At 40.6% G+C, this 17,547-nt stretch overlaps 1 protein-coding gene across 2 annotated transcripts in view; it reads right to left on the reverse strand.

The window, feature by feature from the left end:
* LOC115655894 (serine/threonine-protein kinase TNNI3K) overlaps nucleotides 1-17,547 on the reverse strand; it is a 177,364-nt gene that overhangs the window by 103,137 nt on the left and 56,680 nt on the right. For both annotated transcript variants that reach the window (XM_030571898.1, XM_030571899.1), the window contains 7 exons: nucleotides 13,844-13,993; nucleotides 8,069-8,155; nucleotides 6,553-6,609; nucleotides 5,146-5,238; nucleotides 5,003-5,060; nucleotides 4,681-4,875; nucleotides 4,224-4,328 (listed from right to left, as the gene is read on the reverse strand). In XM_030571898.1, the coding sequence (XP_030427758.1) occupies nucleotides 4,224-4,328; nucleotides 4,681-4,875; nucleotides 5,003-5,060; nucleotides 5,146-5,238; nucleotides 6,553-6,609; nucleotides 8,069-8,155; nucleotides 13,844-13,993 (745 nt within the window). The remainder of the gene's footprint in view (nucleotides 1-4,223; nucleotides 4,329-4,680; nucleotides 4,876-5,002; nucleotides 5,061-5,145; nucleotides 5,239-6,552; nucleotides 6,610-8,068; nucleotides 8,156-13,843; nucleotides 13,994-17,547) is intronic.

The raw sequence follows: 17,547 nt of genomic DNA on the forward strand, positions 1-17,547 counted from the left end.
ACCAGGGAGCAATTCCCTGGACTTTCACCCCAGGCTGAATGGGATTCATGCTGGGGAATGGGATGCATGCTTGTAAAAGTAAAAGTAAAAGTTTCAAAGTTCAAGCTACTCTAGCAGCGGCAGGCATCACCAAAAAACTGCAAACATGCCTTTCACATCATTGACATGAAAGCAAAATGTCACCTTTTGGCAAGTGACTTGATAGAGATTCCAGCATGGCAATTATATGATCTATGGCCTTTTTGTGGGAGGTCATTTTGCATTTGGATTTGAGGTTTTGGTCTGTGTCACTGTAAACAGGAACCTAAGGGGGCAACAGTTGTGCTTCCCTTACAGAACAGGGCTGCCCCTCTGTGCTCTCTGGTTGGGAAACTGGACAGGGAAGTATTAGGAGACAGAAGTATGTGGGGTACTTCAGGGAGACTCACAGGAGGGACAAGAGAATATGGGGGCTCGGAAGGAGAGAGACAGAGGAAGTGAAGGGGGAGCATATGGAGGGGAAGATGGAAATATGGAGTGCAGGAGGGAGAGCAAAGGGTGACAGAGGAATGCGGACTGTGGGAGAGAGAGTAGGGAGGTGTAAGTGAATACGGGTGCAGGAGGAAGACTGTGAGGGGTGAAGGGATGTGAGACAAAGGAATAACTATTCTCTCTGAGGGGGCAGCAATGTAAAGGAATAAGCAACTGTTTAATTGTTTAACAGTTGTTGGTATCTGTCTTTCCAGGACAAGGGAAGACAGTATTTCCCTAAATCAGAAATCAGATCAACAAGGACAGAAACTGATGATTTAGGTGTCCAGAATATCATTCAGATGTAATATTAAAACTCTTAAACTTGTCAGGGTGTCAAGACTAGTGAGCATAGTGTACACAAGAGAAATAGTGAGAGTGTAGGACAGAAACTGAAGAAGCCATAGCTGACACTTTCAAGAGCTAACTTAATTCAGGACATATCCCTGAACATTGGAAAAGAGCAATGTAAAGGAGCAGTAACACACTAGGAAATTAGAGGCTAGGTAGTTCACTGCCAATTGTAGAGAAAACATTTGGAAATGTTTTTGAAGATCAAGAGGTGTAACATTTACTGCACTAAAAGCACTGCCTGGTGAAGAGTAGCCAACACAGTTGCAAGAAAGGAATATCATGCCTCAGTGACTTGCTGCAATTCTCTGAGGATGCTTCTGGCAGGGTAGATGAAACTGCAGTGAAGTGGACATCAGATGATTTTTTTTAAAGAATGCCTTCTACCAATTTCCACACTGAAGAGTAATGTGTAAGGTGAGAAGTCATTGAAATCTGCCTGACTGGATTACAAGATGGCTAGACATGGGACTTTTTCAAGCTGGAGAAATGGAATGGGGATGCCACGGGGTTAGGGTTGCATCTACAGCTTGTACTTGACACAATAAGGATTTTAAAATATAAGGGTTTAGAGTTTACAAATGAGAAACTGGGAGAGAAAAAAAAACAAATGTGCAGTATGCCATAGGGACTTCCTCTAACAGCTCATATGGAAACATGGCTTTTTGCATTGTGATAAACATTTCCCCAGTTCATTTTTTTCTTTCCCTTTGAGGTGCAGAGATCAGTGCCTTTGCATTGTACAGAGCTAGTTATTGCAAAGCTTTACTGTCAAGCATTCCAACTTGTTTGATAAATGAGCTGCAATTAGTACAGAATGCAATAGACAGGCGTTCGACTTATTCTCAGAGTCTGGTTCCCATGATACCAATGTTCCTGCTCTACTACTTAGTAATAAAGTTGCACAGTAAGTCTCAAATTTGCAGCTGGCCTCCACTCATATGCCTATAAACATTGGTCTATTTGTATTTGGAAATCCCCAAATCTGCACAGTCAACTCAAGTGATTCTGCATGCAGTCAGGCAACTGGTGCGTAGCTATCCACTTCTGCATCGTAATACAGGTATTTGCATGTACAGACAGATGCACTCAGACATTTGGTAGGTGTAATCAAAGCATGCTGATCATTTGAGACAAAGTGTAAGGCAGAATTTATGCCAGGATTGCCATCCTGAAGCATCTAAAAATAATGAGTCAGGCCTCATGTGATTGGCTTAAATATCATGAGATTTTAAAAATAATTCAGTTGTTTTCTGGTTTTTGAGACTTTATGGTTCATAATATCAAGCTTTTATCATGAGAGTTGGCCACACTGCTCATGCTTACTTTTAAAAGGACCAAACTTGATAGATGGGGATGGGGGGCACGGGGAGAATTGTCATGGGCACAAAGGGTAGTTAGACTCCTGACTTCCATTGAAAGTCAGTGGGCATCCAACTCCCATTTATTCCTTTGAAAATCCCCCACCACCACCATTTCCCTGACTAAGATAACCTGGCTTACACCTCTTATAATCTTTCATTGATAGAATGTGTTGCATTGACTTGTAATTATTTGTAGGTACTGTGCATATACTGTGTGGACCTTATTATCCATATTCTAAATCTTTGGTTCCTCCTAAGTATCCTTTGCACCAGCCTGGTGGCACAAAGTAGACTTACAGTTACTGCTAGGCAGCACCTGAAGATTTTCTTAGGGCAGGGGAATCTTCAGCTGGGGTATGTCCGCCATATCTACTTCGTCTCTCCACCCCTGCCATGGTCTAGCGAGTATTCTAGGGTGGGATGGAGACATGTCAGGGAAGGTGAACCAGAGCAGGGCCTGAGTCCAATGCAATGCACTCCAGTTATCCCATGTGGTGGAATGGCTCCTTATGAGCTATTATCTGCCAGAACAATTTAGAACAGCTTTGAGGGCTGGAAAAGTGGCAGAACCACATGAGAGCCAAGTGCTGCTCTTGAGGATTTTGGTCTATTTTTTTGTTGGGCTTCATATGTTACCATTCAAAATAGGTATACAAGTAAAGTCAGAACTTAAAAAAGCCCAAAGGGTTAAATGTTACATTTGAAAGTCCTCAGTTTAAGTATGGATGGAAGCAAGACAAAATTACAGATGTTTTCAAATATTAAATCCATACAATTAATTCTCTTGATGCTAGCCCTGACAACATCCAGAAAAGCTATTGCTGCCTCAGTCTCCTCTTGTTGGCACTGACTTGGGAGACAATACAATGAACACTTCTATTTCTTCACAAAGCAAGAGGAGAAAAGTCCAGTTCCATCCCCCAGAGAAAGTAGAACTGGCACAGGAAGCTTTTAGTGTAGCCACCAGTTACAGTAGGACATGAAAGCTTTGAGCAAGGATCAAAAGATTATTCAGAAAATGAGATGTGTGTGGAACACAGTTCTGTATTACAGTGGCACTAGGCTGGAAGACTGGAAGTGGGTCATTGGGGAACACAAACGAAAATGAATACTGTAATTTCATTTACCAAAAATGCTTATTTAGTAACTGGAGAAGAGAAAAGAAGGTATATATGCCTGATATGGAAGCAAATCCTTTCTGTGCCTAATCAGGTCTTAGCCCTTTACAGTTTTTCATGTAAGGGATTTATTGTTTTACAGGGTGAATTCCATTGACTTAACAGCAAGTTCCTGTATAAAAATCATTTCCTTCCCTCCTTCAAGAGAGGATGAACTTTAAAAGACCAGGATTGTACATTGGAGAGAATATAGTTGTTGAACAGCTGCATCCTTTTGGAAAGATTACCTTCAGAATTCAACAGACATCACCACGAGCAGTGGTTAGATATGGAATATATGCTAGAAGTGTGATGGGCGGTTGACAGTTTTCAAATCTGTTCCAACATTTACATACATGAATTTGCATAACCAGGTCTTTCATACTCGAGCCTCTCCTGTCACTTTGTATGTATACAACAGCTGACTACTCCACTGAATGTCAAGTAACTATATTAAGGGATGCAACTTAGTGTAAATTACACAACAGATGTGTATTTCCCATGTCAATTTTATTCTTACTAGATGCATATAAATCATAAATCATTTCAGAATATGACACATTGCTGTGAAATAGGTATTAGTATAAACGATAAATAAAATGTATCAAATAAATATTTCAAAATAAAGGTGTTAAAGCATTCAACAACACTGACACACTTAGGCCCCATGATTCAATCTGATCCACACAGGTAGACCCATGTGCCTGTTCAGAGCCCCACAGATTTAAATGAGATTTTGCACAGGTACAGGTCTGGGTGTGCAGAATCAGACTGCAGAATACTGTATTTATTTTAGGGCTACATCCTCCACTGAATTTGAGGGACAAGGAGAGAAACTTACCTGTTCAAGTCCCGATGTATGATTGGCTGTGTAAGATTATGAAGATACTCCATACCTTTGGCAACATCTACAGCAATGATTAATTTAGACTGCAGGTCGAGATTCCTAGATTTAAAACATACAGTACTGGTCAAAACGGACAGATATAAGACAAATTTACTTGCAATGTTCTGAAGAGCCAACAGTAACCTGAAAGTTGTGTCATATGCAAATCAGAACTGCCTTTTTAGTTGGTTTATTGTAATTTGAATACAAAATCTCACCAAGTAAAATGATAATTAACTAGCTAATAGTTTTGTGATTAATTGATTGTCTACTTCATATACCAAATTGTCTGGATTAAAACAATGATTTGGTACATTCCTCTAACTGAAGTGAATAATAAATATTTGCACCAGTGGAGTTCTTATCGTCAGAATTATTTATAATAGGGTCATACAAAGAGTTAATCAGATACCTCTTCTGTTCATGCAGCAGAGAAAACAGTGATCCTCCAGAAATATATTGAGTGACTATAGCAAACTGACTTGGATCATCTAAGCAAGCGCCAACAAACTGGATGACGCAAGGATGATTGAGTCGACAGAGGATAGAAACTTCACGGCAAAACATGTCCACATCTGATTTGGAACAGTAGGTATTGGCTCTGTAGCTAATAATTGACATGAAGAGAAATCAAAAGTAAGCGAAAAGTAGCATGAAAATTATGTGGTATGATTTTTTTGTACTCTAAATTAGGATATTAAAGAAGTAAAATGGAAAAATATTTGCAAGCTTACCGTTTAATTGCTACGATTTTATTTCTGCATTTTCCCTTATACACTTTTCCAAAAGACCCTAAAATGATTAAAAACAAATAAGCACAAAGATATTTTCTGTGTGTATCAAACTTCTAAAATGGATGCATTCTGCTTTTTGGTACCTGAGCCAATAATCTCATGGAACTCTATTTCAGAGAGCTGAAGATGGAAATGTGATGGCAAACCAGCACGGAGGAGGAGAACATCTGCCTTTTCTGCAAAAGAAAATTGTTATCCTTTTTTGTAAAATGCATGTGTGAAGGGGGAAATAAAAGCACTTAAATTGACAAAAACATTACACAGTAGCAGCTGATTTTCCTACCATAAATTGGTTAACTGGTAATCCCATTTCTTTTTGTTTCAAAACCCACGATATACCCCAATAATAAACAAGGATTTGCAACATTACACCTGCCTCAGGGTTTCTTGGCTGTAAAGCCTTATCACTGATGAACACTGTCCCATAAGCATATTCTGTCTGGATCATGTGATTATTGCATAAAATTCTTTATATAAGGAATTTGTTCCCTATTCTGTGTATCCAGCACTCACTACCAATGCTGTGGTTTTTATTTGTGATCTGATCTACTGTTCAATGGCACTTGGAATCTGAACTCTGATGTGCAATTGAATTCACACACCAAACATCTCTAAACTGTTGATCCATGTCGTCTACCACAATGTGCTTATACGAATATTTCTAAATAGAACATTTTAATATGCATGGTGATTACATGTAAAGAATATAAGCAGGAGAGTAAACCCAGAGCTAACATTTGAAATGGAAAATCAAAAGGATCTCAAAAAATGAAATACTTTTAAATATAAATATGCAGCTGAATTTTTTGGCTATGTCTGCTTCAATACAACACCATTCATTTTCGGATAGCATCTTTCTTACAAAAGTATCCCCGAACATTTCACAGCAGATTTCATTCTAACGTTTGTTAGCTCTGCATTCATCTATTCATGTTTGTTTCTTTAGTATCAATTCACAGTGTCATATTTTTTCTCAAAACAAGAGATTTTGGTTTGAATCTTAAAAAAAAAAGTCAATTTCTCTGGAAATTTAAAAGTTTAAAGAAAATAAAGAGACATGGTGGGTGAGGTAATATCTTTTATTGGACCAATTTCTTCAGCTCTGTGTATGCTTGAAAATGTCTCTCTCTCAGCTACAGAAGTTGGTCCAATCAAAGGTATTGCCTCACCCATTTTGCCTCACTAATATCCTGGGACCAACAGGGCTACAACAACACTGAGTAAAAAGAAAACAAATTAAGACCTAAATAGTATGGCTTTGTTCCTGCCAGAAACTGAGCACCTCTGTCTCCACTAAAGTCAATAACTCAGGGTAAGTAAATTGCTTTCCAAAATGCTCTCATAGGAATACTGCTCCTGTTTCATCACATTTTCTTTACATTTCTAAATTTAAAAAAAGCAGATAAAATTGATCATGTGCCGTATATTCAGGATGCTTAACACCTTTAGCAACAGAATATAAAATTTGTCCCCCCCCCCCATTATAATACCTTTTGTCATGCTTTTAATCTTCCCTAGAGGGGATGGAACAGAGACGTAAGAACCATCTGAAATCAAAGAAGAGAATGAAGTTTATGGACTTTTCTGAGAACAGTATAAATGCCTTTCTTGATCAAAGAAGTAAGGCAATTTTTACTTAAAAAGTAGAGAAAAAGTGGGCAAAAATATCACTTTAAAAAACCTGACAGACTGTAGGCATGTATTTTTAAACACACATGCTAGGCCAGATCCTCAGCAGGTGTATTGGCATAGCTCCATTGGTGCCCATTAGAGCTACGGTAATTTATACTCACAGAAGATATGGCCTAATACAGTTACATATATGGACTGAATTTTCTAAAGAGCTTTGGGTCATATTTGCATGTGCTCAGCATCAACCACTGGAGACAAGCTTTCCAAAACATTCACCACTCAGAAGATCACTCTTTTGACAATTTTTGGCCAGATTCCCAAGAGCATTCACTCTGCACTGAAAATGTGGCCACTTGTTTAGATGCTCAAATCAGAGCTGAGCTCTTTTTTAAGATTTGGCCTTGATTGTGGATGCTGAACTTTTAAAAACATGACCCTCACCATACAGTATACATGGAGGTATCAAAAGAGGTGATGAACTGATGAAAAAACCTGGGATTTAGCTGTTCCGAGCAGATTTAATTTCTGTGTCTGCATGTGTTTGTAGCTTGCTGGAGTTAAAATTCAATGATTTGTGCAAGCTCAGCCCTCTGGAGATACACATGCTTCGGAAATGCAGTGTACCCAAAGAGGAGCACAATGCACTTGGGCGATCTGGGCTTTCAGGGCCCAATATTAGTCCTATGGATATCAGTGGGAATTTTTCCATTCACTGAGAGCAAATTCTTGCCCTAGGTATAAATCCATAGAATTTAAGCAAGGATGCTTCATGTCTCATTTTCTCTGTAGATACTTTTCTTAACAAAATATAAAACTTTTGTGAGCCCATCCCACTGCTGAGATTAGCAAATTTACTTCTTGCCACTTGTCATTTAATCAGCAATAGAGAGTGATATTTTTCTAACAAAAAGAGTAATTAATCCTTGATATGGGGCAATTAGGTAGCTAAAGACATTCAAAAATATGAAGGATTGGGTTGAATACAGAAACTTCCTGCATGCGAATCATCAGACAGACATCAAAGGAAGATAAAACAAAGAGAATGCCTAAACAAGGTATTAAATATGTAGAAAGGTATGTGTAATGATTATTAAGGAATGATTTTTATTTCAAAGTTCAGTTTTTAATCTCTTACCAGTATCAAAGTGACAACACTGCTCTAAGATAAAGGAGAAGTTTGGACACACATCAGAGACGCATAGTACCTGAAAAACCAGGACACTCATGCCATTAAATTACCTTCAAATATAAACTTACTGTACCAGATAGGGCCTGATCCAAAGCTCACTGATGGCACAGGAAAGATTATCATATATTTCAATGGGCTTTCAATGGCTCTTCAGACTATAAAGTGACTAGCTTATCAAACTGTACCTCCTCCAGGTTGGGAGTATTCATTACAGGGTGAGTCATCCTGGGGTCTTTTATAATGCTTCAGAAGGGTAACAATGGCATCATGTCCTAAAGGAGGAGGAATGATGGATTTGCATATTAAATGTCAATATTCATTACTTATTATTTATTTATACAAAATTAAGAGAGTTTTAAAATAAACAGTGCTTCTGTTTTTGAAAACATATAAAGAACTCATTCAGTGACTGTGATCAGAAACGTTATGTGATTTTGAGCTAGGTGAACATGGGAAAAATCTGGCTGAATAAACAAATGTAATTTTTCACCACAGGTTAGAATGGCATGCTGGGTTTGATTACACTAAAAAAAAAAAAAAGAACTATACATGGCAGCAAGTCTCAGACCCTAGGTCAACTGACGGGCTCCTGGGGCTTGCGCTATGGGGTTAAAAATAGCAGTGTAGATGTTCAGATTTTCACAGGACTTCAAGAGCTGGGACTTCAAGAAACACACCATGAGACACGAGATTTGCTATGAAGTCATGAGAGTTTGCAATACTGAGCAACTGCTTCCATTCCATATTTCAGGGGGGGGAGAAGTCATATTAGACTAAAGCTGGAGCCCAAAGTCTGAAACCCGGAGACAGGGGAGGGTCTCACAGCCTCGGTTCTAGCGCAAGACTGCACATCTGCACTGCTATTTTTAGCCCTGTAGCTTGAGCCCTGTGTGCCCAAGTCAATTGACCCAAGCTGTGAGACTTGCTATTGTGAGTTTCTTTGTTTGTTTCTTTTTGCAGTATACACATATCCACAAATACTACAGTGACAGATAGATGCCAGTATAAAATCCCAAGTAAAAGCTGAGAACAATCTTCATTAAAGTCAATGGGGAAAAAACTAAGACTGAAAATATTTCAGCTATTAAAGTCTCAGTAGGCAAACATATTCTCCATTTTTTTGGTGAATATTTGTCACTCTGTTTCAGCAAGGAAGCAGAGGGGAATAGTACATGCACAGATTAGTCACTGTATTATACTCTCAGTCTCTCAGATGCTTTGGTGATTAAAAAATCTCCTCAGCACTTCAAAGTGACGTTTGGGGTTCCATTCTGCACACTCAGATCACTCAGAACTGCAGTTTGAGCTCTCCCTCCTGTTCTCTCCTCTTTACCTATCTCAGATTTTTGAATACTCTTTTAAAAGGAGGAATCTCTTATTCTTTTGAGGCTTTGCTCTTGGTTAATTAGATGCATTTTCAACATTGTGTTTTTAAGGCTTTTTTGGACTCTCAGAATCCCCATTCCATTATTTCCACTTCTTCCAGTCCAACGGAAAATGTTTGGGGGAAATAGCAATTTTATCATGGTTTCTTGCTCCAGGCATCAGCAAGATTTTCTGTTTGCCTCTCACAAAGAGGAGAGCAGAAAAAACAGATACATTCAGAATGAGATTGTGAGGCAATGCTCACATACCAAATGCTACCTTTCATTTGAACAGCTCTCTTGGCTCTGTTTGCTTGGAAATATTTTAATTCCCTGCCAACTCAGTGGCACAATTTGTTGGCATTTTCTTAGGGATATTCTTCATCAACAGCCTAATGAGTGCAAGGAAACAGACATAACACTACCTTTGTGCAAAACTGGCTGGTATTTTAATACAGTTGTTGAGGAGGCAAAAATTTCTGCTTGGAGCAAATCTTGAGTAGAGCTATTGGCAGCTGATCAATCAAGACAACCTACAACCTACTGATTGATGAGATGGTGTTACTTATAACTGTAGCTATTGTATCTCTATATCTACTGTAACTGAACTTCCTATAATTCCAGTAAGTGATTGACTGCATGCAAGTATTCTTCAAAACCTGGGTCATACAGTTATCAAAATGGAGTTAAGGAAAATGACAATAGTTTATTTACTCTGCACTGCAGAAAGATTAACTGAACACTCATCATCTTAATAATTTGGTTATAAAGACACAATAGTAAGTCAAGGGTATAATGGCAACTAGTGTCACATGTAAAAACATACTTGATATATTCATAAAACCCCCCACTAAGGATTGTATGTAAGAGTCCTGCTGACTCATCCTGTGGTGCAGTGCTAGTGTTGCCCTGGATTTGAGGGGTGGGTATACCCCAGAATGTGATCAAGCTCATTGCAACCATATTGTGTGCATTCAGCCATCCTGAAGTAATGATATAGAACACAATATAGTTAAGGGTTAATTAGAGATAGGCTTTCAGAAGCAAGGTCAAAACTAGCTATAGTTTCTGCTAATCAGAATGGGAGGAAGGGACAAATAAGTAAACAACCGAGACTGAAAAACCTTGGCGGATGGAAAACCTTGAGTCTAGACACCTGTGATATTAAAAGTTTATTGAAAGTTAGAAAAGTGATGATACAGGAGGGGTCATTATGACCTACATGTTCCGTAGAAGTTAGTTATAAAAGATTTGCTAATAGAGCGTACTTTGGAGAAGTCCTCTGAAGACATCTTGCAAAATGTTTTTCCTGATACTCTTTCTCCCCAGTGGGTGAGCAACTGGCGACTGCAAGCCTGCTGTTTATTCCTCAATACCGTTCCAGATGTTAGGTAAATATCTGGAATGTTCTAAACCTCTTGCTTAATTTGTGTGTGCTTAAATCTAATGAACTGCAGTTTTAGATAGAGCACGCTTACTCGCATGAATCTTATCAGACGGAAGTGCCGTGTTCCTGCTGATTTATTCCTTATACTGCCTATAGTGAAATAGTTAAGTTGCCCCTGCTGGGGGTTCTGAAAACCCTGGATAACACTAGGATTCTGACCAGAGAAGTTCTGCTGACTCACCTGCCCCCACAGTTAGTTCCAACCAACGAATATAAATGTGTTTGAGTGTCTCTGTAATGTAGAAGAATCCAAGAATAAGAATGGGATCCTACAGGTAGCAAGCCTATGAGCAATGAAACTCAGAAAATGTTTAGACTGAGGTTTGTGATTTGATGCTGTATAACAGAGGTTCTCAAACTAGGGCTGCCGCTTGTTCTGGGAAAGCCCTTGGCGGACCAGGCCAGTTTGTTTGTCTGCTGCATCCGCAGGTTCAGTCTATCGCAGCTCCCAGTGGTCGCGGTTCACTGCTCCAGGCCAATGGGGGCTGCGGGAAGTGGCAGCCAGTAAGTCCCCCAGCCTGCGCAACTTCCCGCAGCCCCCATTGGCCTGGAATGGCAAACCGTGGCCAGTGGGAGATGCAGTTGGCCAAACCTGCGGATGTGGCAGGTAAACAAACCAGCCTGGCCCACCAGGAGCTTTCCATGAACAAGGAGTGGCCCTAGTTTGAGAACCACTGTTCTATAGTGTAACACAAAGGCAAGGAAGTGGGTGAATTTGGACTAGATTCAATGTATGTTAGGAGCAGAATAGGAGAAACACCTGCATACACAGTGCCTCTAGAATTCATTGGCATTTCTGGGCCAAAGCTACAGCTGCTCTTGTAGGATTCTAATACATTCATGAGACTGTTCCTGTGCATGCCCAAGTCTGTTTCATCATAAAATGCTATATACATTGCATTGTATTTTGTTCAGCTGCTTATAGATCCTTTTCTTCTGGAAATAGCAAACTAGTAAAATTTGAGGGTTACCCAGAGTAGCAGTGCAAAGCAGAACAAAAAGAATATACTGCACATATCATCCCTTTATACACAAATCATTTGACCTTCACTATAGTTACTCTAGGGGTAAATTAGAAATCTATTCTCTCCTTGATCTCTGGACACAGGTACCACTGACATCAACAGGAGCACCGTACACAGAAGACAAGGAGAAAAAGAATATGCCCTATAGTATTTTCTCTATTCCTGCACTCACAGTATGTGCTTACACTGAGGGAAACAAACATATGTTGGGAGCTAAAAGGGCCATGGTCATTTTGTACCAATTATATTTATGCAGATAAATATTAATAACATATTAATGATTTAGAACTATTTTTGATTCGTTTTGGTTGGTCTGTAAAACTGCTGTAATCTTTCTTGATCATTCTATAATTCTGGAGCAATTTACTGACTGGTCTTTGAATTAGAGCTGGGCAAAATTTTTTGACTGAGACTGCTTTTGGCAAAAAAAAATGAAGATTCAGCGACATTGAACATTTTGAGAATTCATGTCAATTTTGCTGAATTCTTTTATTAAAAACAAAACAATACCTCCACAGCCTAAAAAAATTCCAAAATGTTTCCTCATTTTCTAAATAAAACATTTTGACTTTTTTATTGAAACTAAATTTTTTGTTTAGAAAAATTCCTTTGATTATATTTAAAAAATGCACAAATGTTAAAAAATGCTCAAAATTGAGACAAAACATTTTGTTAGAAACAAAATGGTGGGGTGGTTTTTTTTGGACTTTTTATTCACTGAACATTTTGAAAATTTTCATTGTGTCTACTCGAAACTTTTATTTTTGGATTTTGCAGAATTGCTAGTGAACGGAAAAATCCATTATTCTCCCAGCTCTAGTTTGCACATATTGCTTAGTGGTGGCAGAAAAAGTGTGGACATGAGGGCTTATCTAGGCTGGGAAGTTATATGCAGTAAGCTAGTGTGTGAATTTAAAGAGCACTAGCCATTCCGCACTATCTCCCCAGGTGGACACTCCTACTGCACACTGAATGTGCCCTTGGGCAGATTAGCTTAATTTACTTCCAAAGTGCAGTAAACTAAAAACTTGTCTACACTGTGAATTACTGAGCACTAGCAAGAGTGTAAATTTTAGTGCACACCAGGGTGTCGTGCACTAACTGTCCGTGTGTGGGCTCTGCAGGCATGAACTAAAACCTCCCTAGTGCACACTGATGTAGTCCTGTTTCAAAGACTACTATATCAATGTGCACTAAGGACCTTTCAGTGGACGCTAGCAGGGGCCACACAGACAGTATGTGACATGCTGGTGCACACTAGAATTTACACCCCAGCTGGTGTGCACTGATGCAGCATGTACACAAGCACGTTGGCAGTCTTAGTGAGCAGTGAGAGTGTCCACTTGGGGAAACAGTGCTGAGTAGCTAGTGTTCACTAACTACTGTGGGCTTGTCCACATGTGGGAAAAGCCCTGAGGAATTTTTCCACTTGAATTCTGATTGCTCACCAAACCCACAGAGAGACTACTCCACTAGCCCTCAGTGCCATGAGCCATGGAGTGGTGCTATATGCAGGGGTGGAGGAAGGGGACTCACACATTTTTACACCTGCAGCCCCCCGCAGTCCAACGATGGTTGTGCACAACTGGAAAAATTTTCAGCAAGAAACAAAGCTTTTGGGTTGAATAGGAAAATGAAAGAAAAACAGACCACAAATATGACATGTTAGTGAGATGATTCTGTGAGACACATATGGGAAAGTATAGTAGGAACCACTGAAAAGTGCTCTGCTCTGAGGGATTTTTGCAGGAAATCAAGGACTGCTATATTCTAATGCACTGCTTCTTATAATGCGTCTTCCAGTCATAAAAGACAAACCCTCATCTATATAAAATACTTCAGAAATTGCATTTTCTGAACTGTCTTTCTGGAAAAAAATGGATTTCTTTTACTTTAGCAGCATATTTTTCAGCTGAGTTTGTGTGGAACCAAAGCGATGTTTAGCAGTCTAGAATATCTGAGAAGATAAACTCCAGCTTGGTTTTCATAACCCTTGATGCCAGGAGCCGGCATGCAGATAGTGGGAGTTCCCAATCTACTGATGCTGCAGGATTATTTTGTGCTATTATCTTCTACCTGTGGTGTTCCTACATATTTGCAGCAGAAAGTGGAGAAATGAAATACCTTTCTCATAAGCCCACATCAAACAGGTCTGCTCATCTTTTTCTCCACTAGACCTGCTGGGATCACAGGCTACCAGATTCATATCAGCTCCATTATCCAGTAAAAACTGTACTAGACGAATGTGACCATGGTAGCAAGCACAGTGTAATCCTAGAACATCAGAGAAGAAAGAACAGCCAATGTGGTAAGCACAGTTGTTACAACATAATTGAACTTGTAGTAATAGCTATAAAACTGGAATTGATTTCCTTGATAAATGAATATATTATCAGACAAAAGACTGGGCACTGTAAGAACAGAGAATATTATTCTACAAGAGCCAATCTATTTCATGCCCTACTGTACTTATTTTACCATGTGCAATTCACTACCACAAACCGAGGTTAGCAACTTGATAAGGATGTAAGAACAAACAGAAAGAGAAAGGGCTCCTGTCATAAACAGATAGCTAAGGGTTAATGTCTCTTTCACCTGGAAAGAAGTAACCTGAAACACCTGACCAGAGGACCAATCAGGAAACAAGACTTTTTCAAATCTGGGTGGAGGGAAGTTTGTGTGTGAGTCCTTTGTTCTGGTCTTGTGCCTATCTCTCTCTCGGCTATGAGAGGATCTCTGTTTCCTGCCTTTCTAATCTTCTGTTTCCCAGTTGTAAGTACAAAAGATCAGATAGTGATTTATATGTTTTTTTTTTGTATTTACATGTGTGTAGTTGCTGGAGTGTTTTGAATTGTATTCTTTTTGAATAAGGCTGTTTATTCATATTTCTTTTAAGCAATTGACCCTGTATTTGTCACCTTAATACAGAGAGACCATTTTTATGTATTTTTCTTTCTTTTTACATAAAGCTTTCTTTTAAGACCTGTTGGAGTTTTTCTTTGGGGGGGGGGAACTCCAGGGAATTGAGTCTGTACTCACCAGGGAATTGGTGGGAAGGAGGAGTCAGGGGGAAAAATCTCTGTGTGTTAGATTTACTAGCCTGACTTTGCATATCCTCTGGGTGAAGAGGGAAGTGCTTGTGTTTTCCAGGACTGGAAATAGAGAGGGTGGAATCCCTCTGTTTAGATTCACGGAGCTTGCTTTTGTGTCTCTCTCCAGGAACCTGGAAGGGAGAAGGGAAGGGAAATAGTTTATTCCCCTTTGTTGTAAGACTCAAGGAATTTGGGTCTTGGGGTCCCCAGGGAAGGTTTTTGGGGGGATCAGAGTGCCCCAAAACACTCTAATTTTTTGGGCGGTGGCAGCTTTACCAGGTCCAAGCTGATAACTAAGCTTGGAGGTTTTCATGCTAATCCCCATATTTTGGACGCTAAGGTCCAAATCTGGGAATAGGTTATGACATGGTGTGCAGTGGTCAGATAGATAGACTCCAGAAGCCAGTAGGAATATTATATTTTTCTTTTCTCTGCTAGGGGCTCTTCAGCAGAGAGGATTTGGTTTTAAAGGGAACCAGAGAGAATTTTTTTTTCTTTCTCTCTTTCTCTGCTCTCTCTTGCAGTTTCTGGCTTGCATATTAAGCAAGGAACCATTAAGAAGCTATTAAGGGTCTTTTGTGACAATAGCACTCCCATTGAGAGTCATTACCAGCACAATACACATGCAAATAAAGTGGTTTTTCTGGTTTACATTACATTGAAAAGATTAGCTAGAGGAAGAAAGGGAAAAAGGCACTGTTGCTAGGCAGACCCCAGGAGGCAACACAGCCTGAAGTTCAGACAATAAACACCAGAGGGCACCCCAACACAAGAAAACAGGAACCATGCCTTCCAATACAAAAATGGAAGCCGAAGAACAAATCAAAGAAGCTGAACACAGGCGACAACTGGAAAAAAGACAAAAAGAGGTGGAGCTGAAAGAAAAGGAAGAAAGCATCAAACCGGCAGCCTACAAAAGAGAACAAGCAGCCAAAGAGGCAGCCCACAAAAGAAAACTAGAAGAAGAAGAGGTGGCCCACCGAAGGAAACAAGAAGAAGAAGAGGCGGCCCACCGCCGAGACATGGAAAAACAACAAAAAGAAAGTGAAGAGAAGGAAAAACAGAGAAAACATGAACTGGACTTAGCGCAGGCTGGGCAGCATGCGCCAGCCAATCCTAACAACCCTTCACCAATTATGGTTCCACATCACAGGAAATTTCCCACCGACAAGGCAGATGATGACACCGAGGCCTTCTTGGAAAATTTTGAAAGAGCCTGTCTTGGGTACAGCATCCCTGAAGGCCAGTACATGGTAGAATTGAGGCCACAGCTCAGTGGACCTTTAGCAGAGGTGGCAGCTGAAATGCCTAAGGAGCAAATGAACGACTATAAACTTTTTCAAACCAAGGCCAGATACAGAATGGGGATAACCCTGGATCATGCCCGTCGGCGTTTCAGAACCCAAAAGTGGAAACCAGATATATTATTTCCCAAACACGCCTACTACGTTGGGAAAAATTATGAGGCCTGGATATCAGGACACAGTGTTAAATCCTTGGAAGAACTGCACCTCCTCATACAAATGGAGCAGTTCTTGGATGGTGTTCCTGAGGACATAACACGGTACATACAAGATGGAAAACCCAAAAATCTCACCGAGGCGGGGGAGATTGGAGCCAGATGGATGGAAGTGGCAGAAAGCAAGAAAGCTACTGTCAAGGGGAACGAATACCCCAGAGGGCACACCGACCATAAACCCTACAACCGAGGACAGCCAAAGACCCCACATACAACCCAAGAAAAGCCACAGATGTCCTATTCTTCCACCTCACCAGTCTCCAGTAACTCACCTGGACCCAGTGACCCATCAGATGGAAGATGCTTTAAGTGTAATGAACTGGGACATATCAAGGACAACTGCCCAAAGACCACCAACTGAGTGCAGTTCATTACACCTCCATCACACCAAAGATCCCCAAGCCCAGATGCCTCTCAAATACCCTTGGAGCGAAGGGAAAATTTGAGAGTGGGCGGAAAGAAGGTTACTGCGTGGAGAGACACGGGGGCACAAGTGTCAGCTATCCACCAATCCTTCGTAGACCCCAAATTCATCAACCCAAAGGCCCAAGTGACAATTTACCCCTTCATGTCACAAGCTGTAGACTTGCCTACAGCTGAACTGCCTGTCCAGTACAAAGGCTGGTCAGGAATGTGGACTTTTGCAGTCTATGACAATTATCCTATCCCCATGCTACTGGGGGAAGACTTGGCCAACCAGGTGAAGCGGGCCAAGCGAGTGGGAATGGTTACACGTAGCCAAACCAGGCAAGCTTCCAGACCCATTCCTGTTCCTGAGCCGTCCACAGACGCCCCGGCTGTGTTACCAGAGACCCAGACAGAGGCAGTGGACCCGGATTCCATGCCAACCACTGAAACGGCCACAGCGCCTCCAGTCCCAGGCCCGGAACTGGAACAGCAACCAGCACCAGCAATTGCAACCACATCTTCAAACTCAACGCCAGAGGGCGCCAGCAAGCCAGAACTGGCAGAAGCAACCGATAGCCATATCCAAAAGTCTCAGCCAGAGCCTGAAATACCCTCAGGTGCACCAGCGGAGAGCAGTTCACCAGCAACGGAAACAACCCCATCACCTACATCGCTTCCAGAAGGACCAAGCCCAAGTCCACAGTCTGAGGAAGAACTGGTAACCACAGCCTCAAGGGAACAGTTCCAGACTGAGCAGGAAGCAGATGACAGCCTTCAGAAAGCGTGGGCAGCGGCACGGAGCACCCCAC

This window comes from Gopherus evgoodei, chromosome 8, assembly GCF_007399415.2.
Source record: "Gopherus evgoodei ecotype Sinaloan lineage chromosome 8, rGopEvg1_v1.p, whole genome shotgun sequence".
In the NCBI taxonomy this organism is placed as follows: Eukaryota; Metazoa; Chordata; order Testudines; family Testudinidae; genus Gopherus; species Gopherus evgoodei.